The sequence below is a fragment of the Artemia franciscana genome, chromosome 8 (genome assembly GCF_032884065.1).
Source record: "Artemia franciscana chromosome 8, ASM3288406v1, whole genome shotgun sequence".
In the NCBI taxonomy this organism is placed as follows: Eukaryota; Metazoa; Arthropoda; class Branchiopoda; order Anostraca; family Artemiidae; genus Artemia; species Artemia franciscana.
This window is the reverse complement of record NC_088870.1, coordinates 15,504,576-15,521,369: the sequence shown is the minus strand read 5'-3', so window position 1 is coordinate 15,521,369 and position 16,794 is coordinate 15,504,576. Positions and strand designations below refer to the sequence as shown.

Below are 16,794 nucleotides of genomic sequence, written 5' to 3'. Positions count from 1 at the left end.
ATTACCTGTAACTATAACTATAACTATAACTATAACTATATATAACTGTAACTATAGCAATTACAGGAGAAACCTACTTGCAGCACACTTATATTAGAATTCATTCCGTCAGGTCCGACAAAAAGACTAAACAATGCATCATTATTGAAGAGCCGCAAGTCAGCAGCCAGTTACAGGAATTACCTGTAACTATAACTATAACTATAACTATAACTATATATAACTGTAACTATAGCAATTACAGGAAAAACCTACTTGCAGCACACTTATATTAGAATTCATTCCGTCAGGTCCGACAAAAAGACTAAACAATGCATCATTATTGAAGAGCCGCAAGTCAGCAGCCAGTTTCATAAAATCGAAGTCGGTTGCGTTCCATTCGGATGTTATAATAGGCCAGTCTCCCAGCAATGATAAAAGACTCATCAACGGCGCATCTCCCCGCTCTTCTATAGCGCCTAAAAAAAGGAAACTTATTTCAACACTTTTCTATTATCGTTGTTTATAATTCGTTAAGTCCAAAACCAAGAAATATTTATCACACTCTCCTTTCTAAAATAAGGCGTGGTAGGAAGTGTGAAAACGTTTTAGTGAATCGTTATTGACTGGTTGTATTTACAGAGAAATACTTAATTATCAGCTGCTAGGGGTTACAGGCCACGAGTTGGATACAATTCTGATTAAAAGATTGTCTTACACGATTTTAAGGAAAATATTAAAGGGGTTCTACTGGGGAGTTGTTCCCTCCCAAAGATTTCTCCTGTTTCATAATTATGGCCTCAAAAACGGTATTACCGCAGAAGAGCAATAGCTCGAACAATCACCATAGTTTAGTTTCTTAATTGTTTGTATACTTTTCTTCATATTCTCCGATTTTTCGATCGTAAACTTATTTTTTTTTAATATAAAATCGCTGGCTTAAATGTTAACCTTATAAGTTCAGATAGATCTTAGCGAAAAATAGAAGGTTCATTTTTAAAGAGTGATAAAAATATATTGGTTATCAAATGTCATTTTTTTTTTTACTTGATTCATCTAGTTTATCTTAAAATGTAGTTCAGTATATTCTCTATAAAATACAAGAAAACAATAAAAGATTAACAATATCAATTCCACCAGACGATTGGCGTATTTATCAAAACCAGGTATTGGTCTTGTCAGTCAATTCTCTTTACTTCTTTACTAATTGATTAATTAATCGATTTAAATAGTCGATCTGGCTTCTTAATGGCTTATAAAATTAAAATTTTATCTGCTAATTTTATTAATTTGATTTAGAATAGAGAAATCTGTTAGCTTTGATATGGTAGGACCACCTTTGACTACTAATTAAATAAAAAAAATAGTTTTTTTTTTAACTGAAAGTAAGGAGCGACATTAAAACCTAATACGAACAGAAATTACTCCATGTAAGAAAGGGGCTGTTCCCTTCTCAACGCCCCGCTCTTTACGCTAAAGTTTGACTCTCTCTGAATTGTACTTTATTAAACAGTAAAATAAAATTAGCGCAAAGAGCAGGGTGTTGAGAAGGGAACAGCCTCTTCCATACACGGAAGATTTCTGTTCGTTTTAAGTTTTAACGTTGCTCCTTGCTTTCAGTTAAAAAAACTAGTTTCTTATTTAATTTCTGAACGTTTTTGAATTAATGCATGTTTGATTTTGGCTCTCCGCACATATATTATTAAAATGAAATTTGCATATTTATTCTTTTTTTGGCTAAATGACTTTCTCTTAGTTTTGAACAGACGATTTTGAGAAATAAGGGGTGGGGAAACAGGCCTAGTTGCCCTCCTATTTTTTGGTTACTTAAAAAGGCTACTAGAATTTTTAATTTTTAACTAACGTTTGTATTAGTAAAAAATATATGTAACTTGAGAAACAGCTTACGTAACAAACTTCTATATTCTTATATTTTTATTATGTATATGAGGGCGTTTTTTCCCTTGTCAATACCTCGCTCTTTACTCTAAAGCTTAAGTTTTGTCCCAATTCTTTAAGAATGACCCCTTAATCAAAAAGGCGGCCATAGAATAAATAGTTGAAATTACTAAATATACTTTAGCATAAAGAACGAGGTATTTAGGAGGAGGAGAACCCCTCATATGCGTAATTATCTCTGTTCGTTTTAAGTTTAAATGCTACTCCTTACTTACAATTGAAAAAAAAACTTTTTCATGTTTATTTTTTTATTGTTTTTTTTTAGTAATGCTAGAAAATCTTGCGCCCGTTTCATTAAATTTATCTTCCCCCATGACATATTTATACAAGGAATGATCCTCCCACATATTCCCCTCCCATCAAACCCTCCCCCTCCAAACCAAAAAATCCCTCTGAAAACGTCTATACACTTCCCAATAACAATTACTGTATGTGAACACTGGTCAAAGTTAGTAACTTGCCGCCCGTCTCCCGGGTACTCTGGGGGAATAAGTCATCCCCAAAGACATAGTTAATATGGTTTTCGAATATGCTGAACAAAATGGCAATCTCAAAATTTTGATCCGTTGACTTTGGGAAAAAATGAGCGTGGGAGGAGCCTAGGTACCCTCTAATTTTTTTGGTAACTTAAAAAGGGCACTAGAACTTTTCATTTCCGTTAGAATGAGCTCCCTTGCGACATTCTAGGACCACTTGGTCGATACGATGACCGCTGGGGAAAAAATAAACAAACAAATAAACACGCACCCGTGATCCGTCTTCTGGCAAATAATACAAAATTCCACATTTTTGTAGATTGGAGCTTGAAACTTCTACATTAAGGTTCTCTGATACGCTGCATGTAATGGTGTGATTTTTCTTAAGATTCTATGACTTTTAGGGGGTGTTTCCCCCTATTTTCCAAAACAAGGCAAATTTTCTCAGGCTCGTAACTTTCGATGACAAAGACTAAATTTGATTAAACTTATATATTTAAAATCAGAATGAAAATTCTATTCTTTTGATGTAATTTTTAGTTTCTTTTTTAGAGTTTCGTTTACTATTGAGCCGGGTCGCTCCTTCCTACAGTTCGTTACCACGAACTCTTTGATATATTCCTTGCACCTGTAAGTACAAAAATAATAAAAGAAGTATGGAAACAAAGAATCAACAGGTTAAAAGAGAGTTTTCGCTCGATTATGGTATAGTACAGTATGTTTGACAAGAAAAAAGGTCCCGGAGGGCCAAGACCACAAAAAAAGAAAAAAGAGATAGTATACAAAAAGCAATAAAAGGGTCAACTTCAACAGTTACACAAATGATTAAGAGAACAACAACAACAAGAACAATAATAAACTTAAACTACTTTTCAACATTCTCCCCTCAACATCTCCTGAAAGTTTTAACTCAATTCCCTTAGCCGTCCATGAGATGCTGATACGTTCTTTTGACAATCATCATACACTTATCGTGTTTCGATTTTGTTCATCATTTCTCTCAAGATTTCCTGAAAAATTTCCTATAATACCCAAAGAATTTTTGTAGACGCAGGACCAAACAAGCACCCTCCCCCTTCGTAAAAATAATCATATACATAAGCAAAAGGCAACTCGCTTAGCAAACAGCCCTTTACTCCAGGGGTTGCAAGAGACGAGTCATATCATCCCTGAAGATATAGTTTGTTTTTTTTTACCTTGAGACTATTTTGAACAAAATAACAGTCTCAGAATTTGGGGACAGGACAGCCAACAAGGGTAAAGATGGGGGAATGGCTGCCCTACAATCATCTCAGACTCTTAAGAAGGTACTAGAACTTTCAATTCCCAATAAAACGGGCACTATTTCAAGTTTTTTTTTTTGCAGCCTCTTCCATATGATGTGACTGAATACACTTAATGTTTTTGATTTAGTTTAACATGCCCCCGAAATTCCATGAAATTTCAACAATAAGGGAGATACGTCAAAATGAACTTTATATTTCTCCCTTGTTAAGCATTTTTTAATTTGCCTTTGATAAGTACTTGAGTAATTTTGTTCGTCTTTGTGTTGGTTTGTAAAAGGCCTTTGTGTTGGTTTGTCGAAAAATAGTCGAGACATATTTTCTCTGAAAATCTGTGGATGCGAATAACACGAAAAAAATAACACGAAACCAATTTTGTGTTAACGTTCTAAAATACTTCATTCGATATTTTCATAAATACTATAAAAATAGAGTAATGAATGTTTCCTAGAATGTTTTGATTTTTTAGTTTGTTATTGTTTGTTTGTTTATTGTTTGCTTACTGAACACAGTTCCTAAAAATACCCCGCATACCTACTCTCCAAATGGAAAAACAACCAACAAAGAGCCGAATTGATCTCAAACTATAATACATCATTATGCATTTTAAAATGCAGGGGGTTTTCTACTTAGTTCTGGGTAAAGGTGGTTTAGCCACTAGCTAGTAAGTTCAAAGTAAGTGTAAGATGTCAAAGCTGGAAGGAACTTTTTTCAACTTTCTTTGTGTCACCAGGAAGAGTTGCATGGAAAGTTGCATGGATATGCGTGAACACTTTTAGACGTTATAAGTTAGTATATTTACCTATATATTAATGTAACCTTTTTGCATAAAGGCGAGTGTATAAGAATATCTAAAATGTATCTTCTTCGACCTATGCTTTATGATTTTTAATTTTTTCCCCCATGGGTGTCATTTCACAAAAGAGTAAGAGAAAGGGGGCAAAATGCATATTTCAAAATCTGGAAAAGCGGAGGAAGATTTTCTACATTTTTTCCCAGAGTAATTTCCTGCAGATTGTTTTTGGTTCCATACTGACTGACCGTATCTCAAATAGTAGGCTGTACAAAAAGTGAGGTTCGTCTAGGGATGTAATGAGAGAAAGGTTGAGATGACAGGTGCACGTTCTGTGAACTAAGGATGACATATTGCCAAAGATTGTCCCACCTAGGGCCAAAGGAAAAGCAAGTCGTCCCTCGTTGGCGTGGGAGGATGTCGTAAGGCAAGATTTAAGGGAAATGGAAACTTCTTGGGAGCGTGTAAACAGGGAGATGTTGAATAGGTTGGAATGGAGGATGGCTATGCACAGCTCTGTTGGCTTTCAAGCAGATTGTTGCTGCAGTGAGTTGTTAATAGTTGAAGTAATAGTAGGAGGGTAGTTTTGTTGTTTTTTTCGTTTCTTCTACTGGAAATATCGAAAAAAGTGTTTTTCAATGAAAATACAAAAAAATACGTGTATTTCAAATCAATGGGAGGAGGGCAAAATATCAAAAGGGTAAAATCCAGATTAGATCCTTTCAAATTAATTTCATACAAGTTCTATCGTTTTATACAACTTGGACCAATGTTCATGTTGTACGGTGTACGGAAAGTGCGATATGCTACAATTCCTAAGTGTTACAAATGTATCTTGACATAAAACCAGACAAAATCTTTGTTTAGTAGCAATGAAGAGTGTAAATTAAGTGATTTTGAACTTGCTTTAGACTTGAAGACTCAGGGTTTTCAAACAGCTGTTGAAGATGATCGACACTACCACAACTACTAACAATATACTAATAAAATCACCATAATTAATAACACGAAAGTTTACAAAACTGTCGGAATGTTTTACAAAGGCAAATGACACCTTTAGTCTTGGAATGATAATACTGGAACTGGCATCTGACCTTGATTGACCTTGATTTGGTGTCAATGCATGACACCATCGATCAGATTCGAAAAGGCCGTATCCCGAAGACTTGTCTTCGTAATGTTAGTGATAATCTGTTTAGATTCTTAAGTTCCAGGATTGGTCCTGATTCTAATCAACGACCGACTGTTTGAGATTTACTTAACAATAATTATACGAAATTTGAATTATATCAGCGTAAATCAACCTCGATTTTAAACAAAGCGAAACGGTCAGTTATAGATTGTCTAAGAGGGTTATTCCTATGGTTAACGATTAATTTGTTATGTCCGATGGGGTATGGTTTAAAGTGGAAACAACTGAGCACCAGATAATAACTTGGACGCCTGATAGACACTTGATACCACCAATAAATTTTCAGTTGAAGGATATCAATTCAGATGATGAGTTCCAGTCTTTTGGTAGAGGGAGTACTTAGGAAGTCCTACTCCAAGAACTTCTTTTAGTTTGCCCCTGCTATTCTCCCTGTTGAATATTCCCCTGGCTTTTGCAGGCTTGACAACCCAAGCCAGACATCATCTGTTGCCCCTCAACTGGAGCAATGCCATATACTATTGATAGTTACTCACCGATTCGTCACCTACGTTCGGCCCATATTAAGCTGTGGACTTCAAGAAATACCCCAATCCCTTTGAGGAGCTCAATTTTTTCTACCCCTTCTTGTGATAGTAGATTCTCGTTTCGTAGGCCTCCATAACCTCTTCTTGAAGATTCCATTATGCCAATTTAAAGGATCATATTTTGTTTTTACTAGTTGACATAGTTTCCTATTCGTTAGCTCACCCAAAAATGACAAAAAAATAAACAGTCTGTTTCTGACTTAAATTAAAACAGAAAAAATTGAAATAGACGGAAATTAAATATGAAAAAATTTAATTCTCCAGATGAATATGAGCAGTTATGTTAGTATTTTGGAACGCACAGAAATTACCGTAAATATGAGGTGAAATATTGCAAATTTTTAACCCATATTCTTGTAGCTTCACTTAGAAACATTATTCAGATGTAACTGGCCCTTCACTGAAAACTTAAGGGATATCAAAAATTTAGCTGGTTTTCCCTTGATTTTTATTATATTTGCTTTCATCTATAAGAACTTGTTTCGAATTTACTCGCTTTTCATGGTATAAAGGCTACTCGCCAAATTAAATAGGTGCCAAGTCAAATGACAATATTGCAAATTATAAAAAGTGTGGTCTCTTTTGGTTTATTTCGTTTTTTTATTCTTTTTTTTATTTTGCAGCTGTTGTTCTTTTTTTCTAGTTTTTTTTTATCTTCATTCTAATTTTTATTTACTTTTTAATTGCAATTTTAATTTTTCAATTAATGTTGGGTTTTAATTTAGCTTTTTGTTCTAATTTTACTGTGAATTGGCAACTATAATTTGCCCATTGTTCACTGTATTGTTTTTAATTTCCTCAATTAATTCAACTTTTTTATTTGATTTTCTAAATCTTTACCGCGAGTTAGCAACTATAATTTGTCCATTTTTCACTGTTTCGTTTTTAATCTCTTCGCGTGCGACTTTCTGATGAGAGACAAGGAGGTAATCCCATATTCAATAATATCGAAAATTTAGGCTAAAGATACTACGTTTCATTAAAACGCAGTAAATACTGTTTTTTTTTTCACAGCCACCCCGCTTTCACAAAAAAAAAATCTGAAAAACTTGCAAACTGAAAATGCAGCAATACTGTTACTGTAAATATCCAGACTTTTTCGTTGTATTTTCTTAACTCTTGATTTAATTACTTTTTTTGGAGGGTAGGTGGGCTGATTTTTATTTTTATTCAATAAAGAAAATTGTAATTGATAGTTGTGCTATGCTAATGCGCTAATTTGCTATTCATTAACTTCCCCCCCAAAAAATGTTTAAAAAATAGTCTGTAAAAAACGAATAAGCCATAACAAAGGAAACATAATCGAAACAAAGTGTCAAAAGTGACAAGAGAATGCATTAAAAATTGAAGGATCTTTCTGTCAGAATACTGTCAATTATTTGCCTTTTGTTCTCACCTAATGTCTGGAAATGAACAGATAATTGTTTATTTTAACAAGCATACAATCCTGGAAGGGTGTTCTGTTTGAACTTTTGTTTAATTTTTTTTCATCTTCTCGGTCTCATTGAGACGCCATCGTTGAATCATTCTGGTATCATTTTGTTTGTATTTTACACCATTTCTCTTATGGATCAGGTTCCACTTGTTCCAAGTGTCACCTTGTGGCTACGCAACTAACTAAAGCTACGCAAACTTATAAATGACAGAAACTTGACCCATTAAAATTCGGTAAACAAATTGAAAGTCACCCCCCTTCGCTAGAATTATTGTTACTAAGTCTGTTTATAACTTCAAGGTAACCGATTGTTCTTAGGGGAAGCGGGACTTAGAAATAAGGTGTAAGATTATGGATTTTATAAATATTTGAAGGTGTTAAAGCGCAAGAACAGAGAAAGATTCTTTTGCCCTTAGAAAGCTACCATGAATGTGCATGGGTCTATGAATTTTGGATACGAAAATATTTGATTTACAGTTGAATGTATATAGCCTAGAAGCTGAATTTTAGATTTGCAGATTAGAAAAAAACAAAACAAAATAAGCTCATTTAAAATCTAAGGTACCTAATAACGAGATGTAAAATTAGTAATAAGAAGTTAGTAACTGATCAGTAAATTTGATTAATTAATTCAAAAGAAAGTTAGAAGTTATCAACTGATTAATTTTGCTTGTACGACAGAAATTAGATAGAAAAAAGAAACATAGGCTACCAATTGACTACCTATTCTATATTATTTCGAAATATAATAATCAGTGCGGTCAAAATGGCTGTTACCACCAATGAAAATATTCGCAAAAGGAATTTATGTGAATAAGTTTTATTTAACAGCTTTGCATAAACTAGAAATACAATTCAAATTTGTCAATCACTTGAGGCACCAAAAGTCAATATATTATACTAATGACTTTTCTTCCCCCTACGCTGAGTATACCCATTATTATGAAAAACTGAGAACACTATTTCCTCGTAAATATTGCTTTTTATAAGCCCTTTTCACCAAGTTAATATTAAATTATAAAGTTTTACGAAAAGACAGAAGCTTATGAAATCGAGATTGAAACTGCACTAGACCGTATACAGGAGGAGGACTAGAGGGTTTGACACTACCCCCGAAATGTTTTTTTGACTCGTAAAAACGTAATAAAATGCATACAAACAAATTTTTGATACTTTTTCTGAAAGTTTTTTTTTCAAAAATAAGCCAAAGAGTAATTAATGGATTCTCATTCCCTGGACATAACTTAAAAGGCATGTTGTTGGTAAAAAACCGTCAAGGAATTTTTTCTATGAATTGGTCGATGACATAAACATTTTTTGCTTATTCATCTGTTTCCACAATTTCTTAAAATAGTGTTTGCTTCAAGTGGATGTTATTATTTGATGTCCTTTAAATAGAAGCATAAATTGAAGTTTCTAAGGCCTGAATATAGTTTGGAAAGAAAAGACGAAAAACAAGGTATTTAAGTTCAAGAAAAATTATCTTTGTTCTCCTTTTTAAAGTTAAATGTGGCCTCGATATATTAAAATTTGTGCTAAAAAGAAAGTTAGGGCTAAACAGCCAATTTTCTTTTCGTTTTTCTTTTCATAATTAGGACCTTCAGGCTATTTAAGAAAAAAAATACACAAAATTCCATTTATAAGTACTTGGTCGAAAAAAACACTGGATTGTTTCTCTTAACCGACCCTCAATAAAACCTTTTTGAGTACTAGGGCCTGCGCCACTCACTACTTGAACACTCAGAAGTAGTATAGCATATTTCAAGCCACTGAGGATCACATTAGAGCCCAAATAATATTTTCAGCAACCTTTGCATAATTTTTAGTTGATTAGGATCTGTAGAATTCCCGATTAGGCTGTCTTATTTCACACCCTCCTCTTGGCTGATTCTAACCATGTACAGCTGTTATTAGTCAGTTCATTGCCGATCAGACTGAAAATATAGGTGTTGCCGAAAGAGTAGTATAAAGTAGTAGTATTGTGACTCACTGGCAATACCACCCTTGATGGTCGAACTTGGAGTAATCCCAGGTCCTTCACAGCATACCCCGTTTAGTGGGTATGCACAATGTCTATTTTTTTACCAATCAATTCATAGAACCGTTGGCTTGATATGATTACCCCTGGAAAAATAACCAACAAATAAACACGTATACGTGATCATTCATCTCGGAGAGAATGCAAAACTTTGTATTTTTGTAGATAGGGGCTCAACGAAAATTGATGTAGTTTTCATCAAGATTACTGTCTCTTTTGGGGTATTTTTCCATTTTTTGGAAATCCAGCAAATTTTTGAGACTCAAAACTTTACACGTGATTAACTTGAACATTTAGAATTAACTTATATTGTTTTTTGGACTCCTTCTTTAAGAGTTTTGGTTACTATTAGTAAGGGTTATTCCTTACTTATAGTTTGTGGCAACGAACTGTTTCACAAGCTTTACGATGCTTGCTCGCGAGTCACTCTTTCTGATATTACGAAAAATCCCGGCACAATGAAGTTTTGAAATTTCTCCTTGTTTATAGGTAGGCCTCTACATTTAAACGATAGACTACCCATAGGTAAGCTATCTTCCTACCCAATTTCAAGTAAATATGGAAACACTGGTCGGAAAGGTAGGTGGTGCTTAGAAGGAATGGACGGCTGTACAAATTCATCCCCTCTGTTCCCTTGGCCCAAAATGACTTGCCCCATAAGTTTTAAGCAAACTGTACACATCTGAAAATAAACCAATGGTCCTGGAAGACTGAAAGAAAGCTCATTCAATTGGAACCAAAAGTTCTAGTGCACATTTTAAGTGACCAAAAAGATTGGAAGGCAACTAGCCCCCTCCCGCACTTTTTTCCCCATAGTCATGTGATCAAAATTTTGAGTTGGACGTTTGATTTAGCATAGTTGAAAAGTCCAATAACTAAACATTTGGGGACATGACCCTCCACATTCTCTTGGGAAAAAGATGTGAGCCACGTAATTTTCCCATTATTCACACGTAGTATTTGTTATCAGGAGTCATGCAAAAATTATTTGGGGGGAAAATCTGCGGGTGGTGATTTTCGACAGAGAGAATTTTCCATAAAGAGGAAAGTTCCTCGCATAATTTTTCAGGAAAAGTTTTACGCGGGAGGTGGGGTGTGGGGGAAGGGATAGGGCTTCCTGGTTTGACTTAAAAAACAGTCAAAAATTTGGAGCAAAATAAAAACTTGAAACGAACAGAAATTATTCAATATATGAAGGGGGCCATCCCTTAATCAGCACTAGCTCCTTACGCTATGGTCTTACAGTTGTTTAAAAATACTTCACATTCAAAAACAGGTCCTTGTGTTTGAGCAGTCTTTCTTAGAGAATTGTGAGAAAAAGTCAAAGTTTAGCGTAAAAGCGAGGGCCGAGGATGGGGAAGCACCCCTTACATATGTAATAATTTATGCTTGAGTTAAGTTTAAGTGTTGCTCCTCACTTTCAGTTGAAAAAAATTATTTCTTATTTGATATTACGTAAAGTAACCAAAATAAACTGCTTGTATTCAACGGAGTTTCAAATGAAAGTAACGGAAAAAGAAGATGTTACTTCATACAAAGAATGAAAAAAAAGGCTATTTTTATACTAGACTTAAATAAGAATTTAACCCAAAGTTAATACCAAACGTCGCAATAGTTTTATAACTGATAATGTATTCCTAATCTCGCCATTATATTGTTTTCAGTTTTTACGACTTGCTATTTACGTCTTCTAAGGTTGATTAAAAGGCTGAGGTCTATACTTGTTTTGTACATTTGTTTCCTTTTTGGTGATATCCTTTGATCATTGGAAGCCAGCCTCTTAAAAGTTGGCGTACAATAGTATTAATCCTCGTGATTATTGTAGTTGCAAAAGCTATACGAACATCCTAGTTACAGGAATGATTTTCCATCTCTTCCATAATGACCATTTTATCAGCTTGTGGTCCTAGAGATTTGTCCCGTAAGGTTGACTTCAGGATTTTTCCTGTGCTGTTGCAAGTAAATATTCTAGCCAAGAAGTATTAAAATCAATAATTGTTGATACTCCAAGGGTAGTAGAGACAAATTACTCAGATTTAAAATAGGAAAGACCCATATTTCGGAATCATTGACCACGAGGAAACCTCCTCTTTTTCAGTGGTGTATTTTCGGCAAAATCCTGGAGGGGGGGACAAATTTGGAGCCATTTTCCCAAATCAAGTGAAAATGACAGTAAAAACTGAAAAATGAGCCATTTGGTACCATGAAATTAGTACTATAAAAATACTATAAAGACACTTTTTAGTACTATAAAAGTAAATATATACTAAAGAAAACTAATCCATTTCTGTTAATCCTTGCATTATGCAGGCTTATGTTAGTTTTGACAATATTTTTGAAGAAATTAAATTTCAGCTGGGGAGCGGGGGGGGGGGAATGAGGTCCGGGAGGAGCATTTGGCCCCCTGCCCAATAGAATATTACGTCCCTGCTATTTTGAGTGTTTACAACCGTTTTTTTTTGTTCTCCTGGCAAGTTTGAAACACAGATAAATTTGTAAAACTAATGTCAGTTCTGCTGTACCTGGGTTAGGTTTTTTCTGATCAAAGTCTAACCTACAGCCTGCTTATTTTGTTGTCCAAGAAATGTAAAGGTACCTAAGGCAGGTATACCAATTGCTTATTCTGACTGAAAAAACGTAGATGGCACCTTTCTCCCCTCAATGAACCAAAATTGCAAATCAGTAAAAATTAAATATTAATTTTTTCTTGAAATTTTCGACCCCTACCCAACCATATACGCAGGAATCTTTTCAAAGAGCACTAGAATATCAAATTGCTACCCGACTTAGTGTACCGCGGGGTCTTGAAATTAGCAAGATATTTTCATAGTTTATATCCAAAGGGCAAGATGTATCCGTGATACACCTTGCCCCTGTCCGGGGGGGATACAAACAAACTATAGAAAATGCTTCAAATATTTGTTTATATGCATTTTTGTAACGTTTTACGAGTTGGATATTTTCGGGTGGAGGGGGTTTCAAAACTGGTATCCCCTCCCCCAGATAATGCCTTGCCAAAGGGTACAACCGACGAGGGTACATAGGCCTGATTTTGCAATAACCTACAGAGTGTAACTTACTTGTGTTCATGCATGACTTATAAAGCTTTTTTACTTTGATAATAGCTTCACCATCATTATCACTCTCTGGTTGGTCCAGCAGTTCAACTAGGGCAGCAATAAGCTCGTTTCTTAACTTTTCAAAGGTATCAAAACTGCCAGCATCGTCAGGGATTGGATGGTAAGTCTCCCAATTGCCACATGCGTATGCATAAAAATCATCGCATGGATTTACTGATCTGTTCATATACATTGCCATCGCTTGTCCTAAAAACAGAAATAAAAAATAAAATACCGTTTGGGTCTTTAGGGATATCGTTTCCTCTGATTAATTTAATCAGTATTTATTTAGAATTGGAACAAAAAAAACAACTTTTTTGTGTTTAAATCCAAAGCACTTACTTTTCTTTATCTAACTAATAATAAAAAAAACCTAATAAAAATATCCATCTAATAATACAAATTTCCGACTAATATACTTTGAAAATTTCTTTCCCGTAAATTTGACCAACACTTGTAACAAAATGTATTTTTGCTTGTTTTTCCTACTTCTGCATCTTTGCTTTTAGCTTTGTTATGGTTGCATATCGTCATTACTATAATCATCTTTAGTCAGGTCTAAGCCAGGACTAGCCAAGACTGACCAGGACTCGGTATTTACAGGATAATCTGTAGAAGCTTGTAAATTGATCTTTACTAGTTCCAAGACCGTCAGTTAGGGGGGGGATTGCCCTCCTTGATCCCCCTTGATTTAAAAAATACCTTTTTTGGTATTTTCAGTAAATAATGTTTTTTTCGTGTATTTTTATTGAAAAATCGATTATTAAAACAAAACTGCTAGTATATTAGTGTATTATAACAGTAATCTATTAGTCAATAAGTTACTGTTGCGACTCAACTTTTATGCTATCAAAAAATCCAGCTTCCTTTTCACGCGGCATTAAAATAAATGAAAATACATGTACCATTAATGTGCACATGCAGGAATAATTAGCCGATAATAAACTAAGTTCATTCTTTTTGATTATGATTTGTATCCGCAAAATTTTCAGTGAATCAATAAAAAGTAGGCTACAACGGATGTAAATATTTTGTATAGACAGAATATTTTCAAAGGTTTAGGGCGTCCACTTTCTGCCATTTCATAATGTGTAGTTTTGACCAGGACTTAATGCCAAAAATGTTGGAGCTGACAGGACATACTTAAAAAAGAATCAATGAGCCAAACGCAATACATGTATTAACACATTTACTCACTTCAATATTTTCAATTGATTGTTCTTTGGAATATAATTTTGAAAAATAAATGCTTCTAGAAAGTTATGACACATTTGCATCTTGAGAGAATCCATACCATTAAAGAGTTCGAAAGTATCCAGGTCTAAAAAACGAACTGAGGCCTTTTTTGTTTTTTAACTTTTGTGGCTTGACTAAATCTTGTTTATGAGCCATTCGAGGCTGCATCCAAAGGGGATATGGGTTTGAACCCCTCCCCCCTCTAAATTTTTGTCTGACTTGTAAAAAGGTAATAAACATGCATATAAACACGTTTGATGCGTTTTTAAGTTTTTCTTTAACTCCCACCGAAAAATCTTTTGTACTTCCCCCGAAAAAATCTTGGATACGGCCCATGTAAATACCTTCCGATGGTAGCGTGTATTCTTCTTGCCTTAGAGGTAAGAACAATCAGGGAATATAGAAGAAACATCATTGCCGTAATGAAGAAAGAGGTTCCAGGGAACCTTCAAAAACTTAACATAAGCAAGACAAATAGACCAGGGTTAATTTTTTTATGGTTACGGCTTTCTCAATTCCCCCCCCCCTTGAACAGCATCCCAAGTCCTTAGCGGTCAATAAAATAAATTTACCTCTGGCAATCCTTATATCTTCATTAGATAGAGCTCTGTCGATCCACGATAGCTGCTGGTGACCTTTTATGGTGTCATTTTGAACGTTTGTTAGTGGCTCTGATGCTGGAAGTGATGCAGCTCTAACTGTAAAATATATAGATTGTTCATTGAATAGGACAGATGCATTTGCAAAAAAGAAAAAAAATTGAATTAATGAAAAGAACCCGTCTTGTGAAGCACCAAAGAGTGTATCGCCCAGTTTCGAAAAAATTGTTTTGATTCATGTAAAATAAAAAACAAAAAAATCTTGTAAAAAGGATAAAAATCTAATAATCACTCTATTTTAAAACTATGGAAGCGTGACATAATCTTTTCAGGGCCTATCCAGGATTTTTTTCGGGAGATGGGATTTTCAAACAAAAATTTAAAACACCGCATCAAAGATTTGTTTATATACATTTTTTTTTAACATTTTTACGAGTCAGACAAGTATTACCGAGGGAGGGTCAAAAATTCTAACCCCTTGGATACGGCCTAAAATCCTTTGGTTTTGGGCCACCCATTATTCATTGAATTTGGGCGTCACCCTAAGATCTCCCACGCTTATCTCCCAATTTTCTCCAAATATTTTATGGGTGCACTATTTTGACTAAATGACACTTCAAAACGTATTTTGAATTACCTCTTTACTTAATCGTAGATTGAATATAAGTGCCATACCGGCTTCTAGCTCAAAGAATTTAGATTGATATTCAGTTCGACCCCTCCTACATAAAAGTTGTCCCTTTCTAAATTTTCACTCCCTGAAAGTTCCAAGGTGATCTCAGACGTGTTCCCAAGACGGAACGTCATTCTGATAAGTTGGCATCGCATAGTGTCTTTTGCTTTACTTTACTACTTAGCCGTACAGAGACACGAGTCCTATGCGACCTTTTTGTAAAAAAAACATTTTGGTGGTCGGAGGCAAAAACTCTTTAGCTTCTCCCTCCTCCCACACAAAATTTGAAGTCCTCTTGCCCGCTTTCCCATGCTATCTGAACATTTCAACTCCAAGCCGTTTCTTAGATAATGCAGATATTTTATTCTAACGGTATAGAGATGCAGATAGTGTAACTTTTTGTCACCATTGACAAAATATCAGTACTTGTTTCATTTTTGCTCTTACAATGGGGTCTTCTTTCCCCAGGGACATAATGATAGTCTTGAGCTGAGCAGAAACAAAAAGTTTTGACCATTTTTGGGCCCTATTCCTATATTAGTTTAAGCCCCTATTAACCTGGGAATTTCCGGATGTAAGTTTCAAACTGATTAGAAACAACAAGATTTTTAGCACATTCACTGGCCCACTAGAATCCTCCCCCCAACACTATAGGTGGCTCCCTTAGTGCAGGCAGCGATCCTTGAAAGTTTCAAGCCAATCGGAAAAAAGAAACTTTTTAAACCCTTCTTTGGATCACAAGTTTTCATTGTACACTAGTGTTTACTTGGTCAGGTATATACGGTCTTTGTTTTCAAGCTGTTCAGAAGGAATATCTATCGGACCTTTTTACTACCCCATTTTTTCAGCGAACCAGCTTCTTTATTTTTTAACGAATAAAACTCTATCACCTAAAAATTGTGAGATGTAGGTTTCAAGCTTATCAAAAAATTTCGACCCTAGTTTTGGAGTCCGCGTTCCAGCCTTATTTTATGTGGATGAGGGTACCTTTCGAAAAAAAAGTTATTTGGCCCTTTTTCGGGGAACCAGATCTTTTTTTATTGGATAGAAGTTTCTGGGTTTATTTGGGACCTATTTTTAGGAGGCCTGGGCTTCTGATCAATTTTATTTTTGATTAGGTTTCTCATGGTTGATCAGAGGTTGATCAGAGTTGATCAGAGGGGAAAATAGTCCACTTTCAGATCCTCTATTACCCTCCTTTTATTCTTCGAAAAACTTTTCTGTTCGTCCAGAGAGTTTCAAGCCTATTGTAAACCAAAGATTCAACATGCTCTACTGTTTCCAATATAAAAATCTCTCTGGAAACAATTGGCAAATCGTATAATTTATAGACATTGTCCCAGGATCTGGAGGGTTATGTAATCACCGGGGGCATATGTAATGCTTGACAGGATACTGCGGAGGGTTCAAAGATGTTAACTAAGATCATGACCAGGATTGAGGATCAACGATGCACCCATGATGAGG

General features: G+C 34.9%; 1 protein-coding gene across 1 annotated transcript in view; it reads right to left on the bottom strand.

The window, feature by feature from the left end:
- LOC136030037 (neprilysin-4-like) overlaps positions 1 to 16,794 on the bottom strand; it is a 64,013-nt gene that overhangs the window by 34,863 nt on the left and 12,356 nt on the right. The window contains exons 3-5 of the mRNA XM_065708654.1: positions 14,628 to 14,753; positions 12,781 to 13,026; positions 256 to 458 (exon numbers count right to left, since the gene is read on the bottom strand). Of these exons, the coding sequence (XP_065564726.1) occupies positions 256 to 458; positions 12,781 to 13,026; positions 14,628 to 14,753 (575 nt within the window). The remainder of the gene's footprint in view (positions 1 to 255; positions 459 to 12,780; positions 13,027 to 14,627; positions 14,754 to 16,794) is intronic.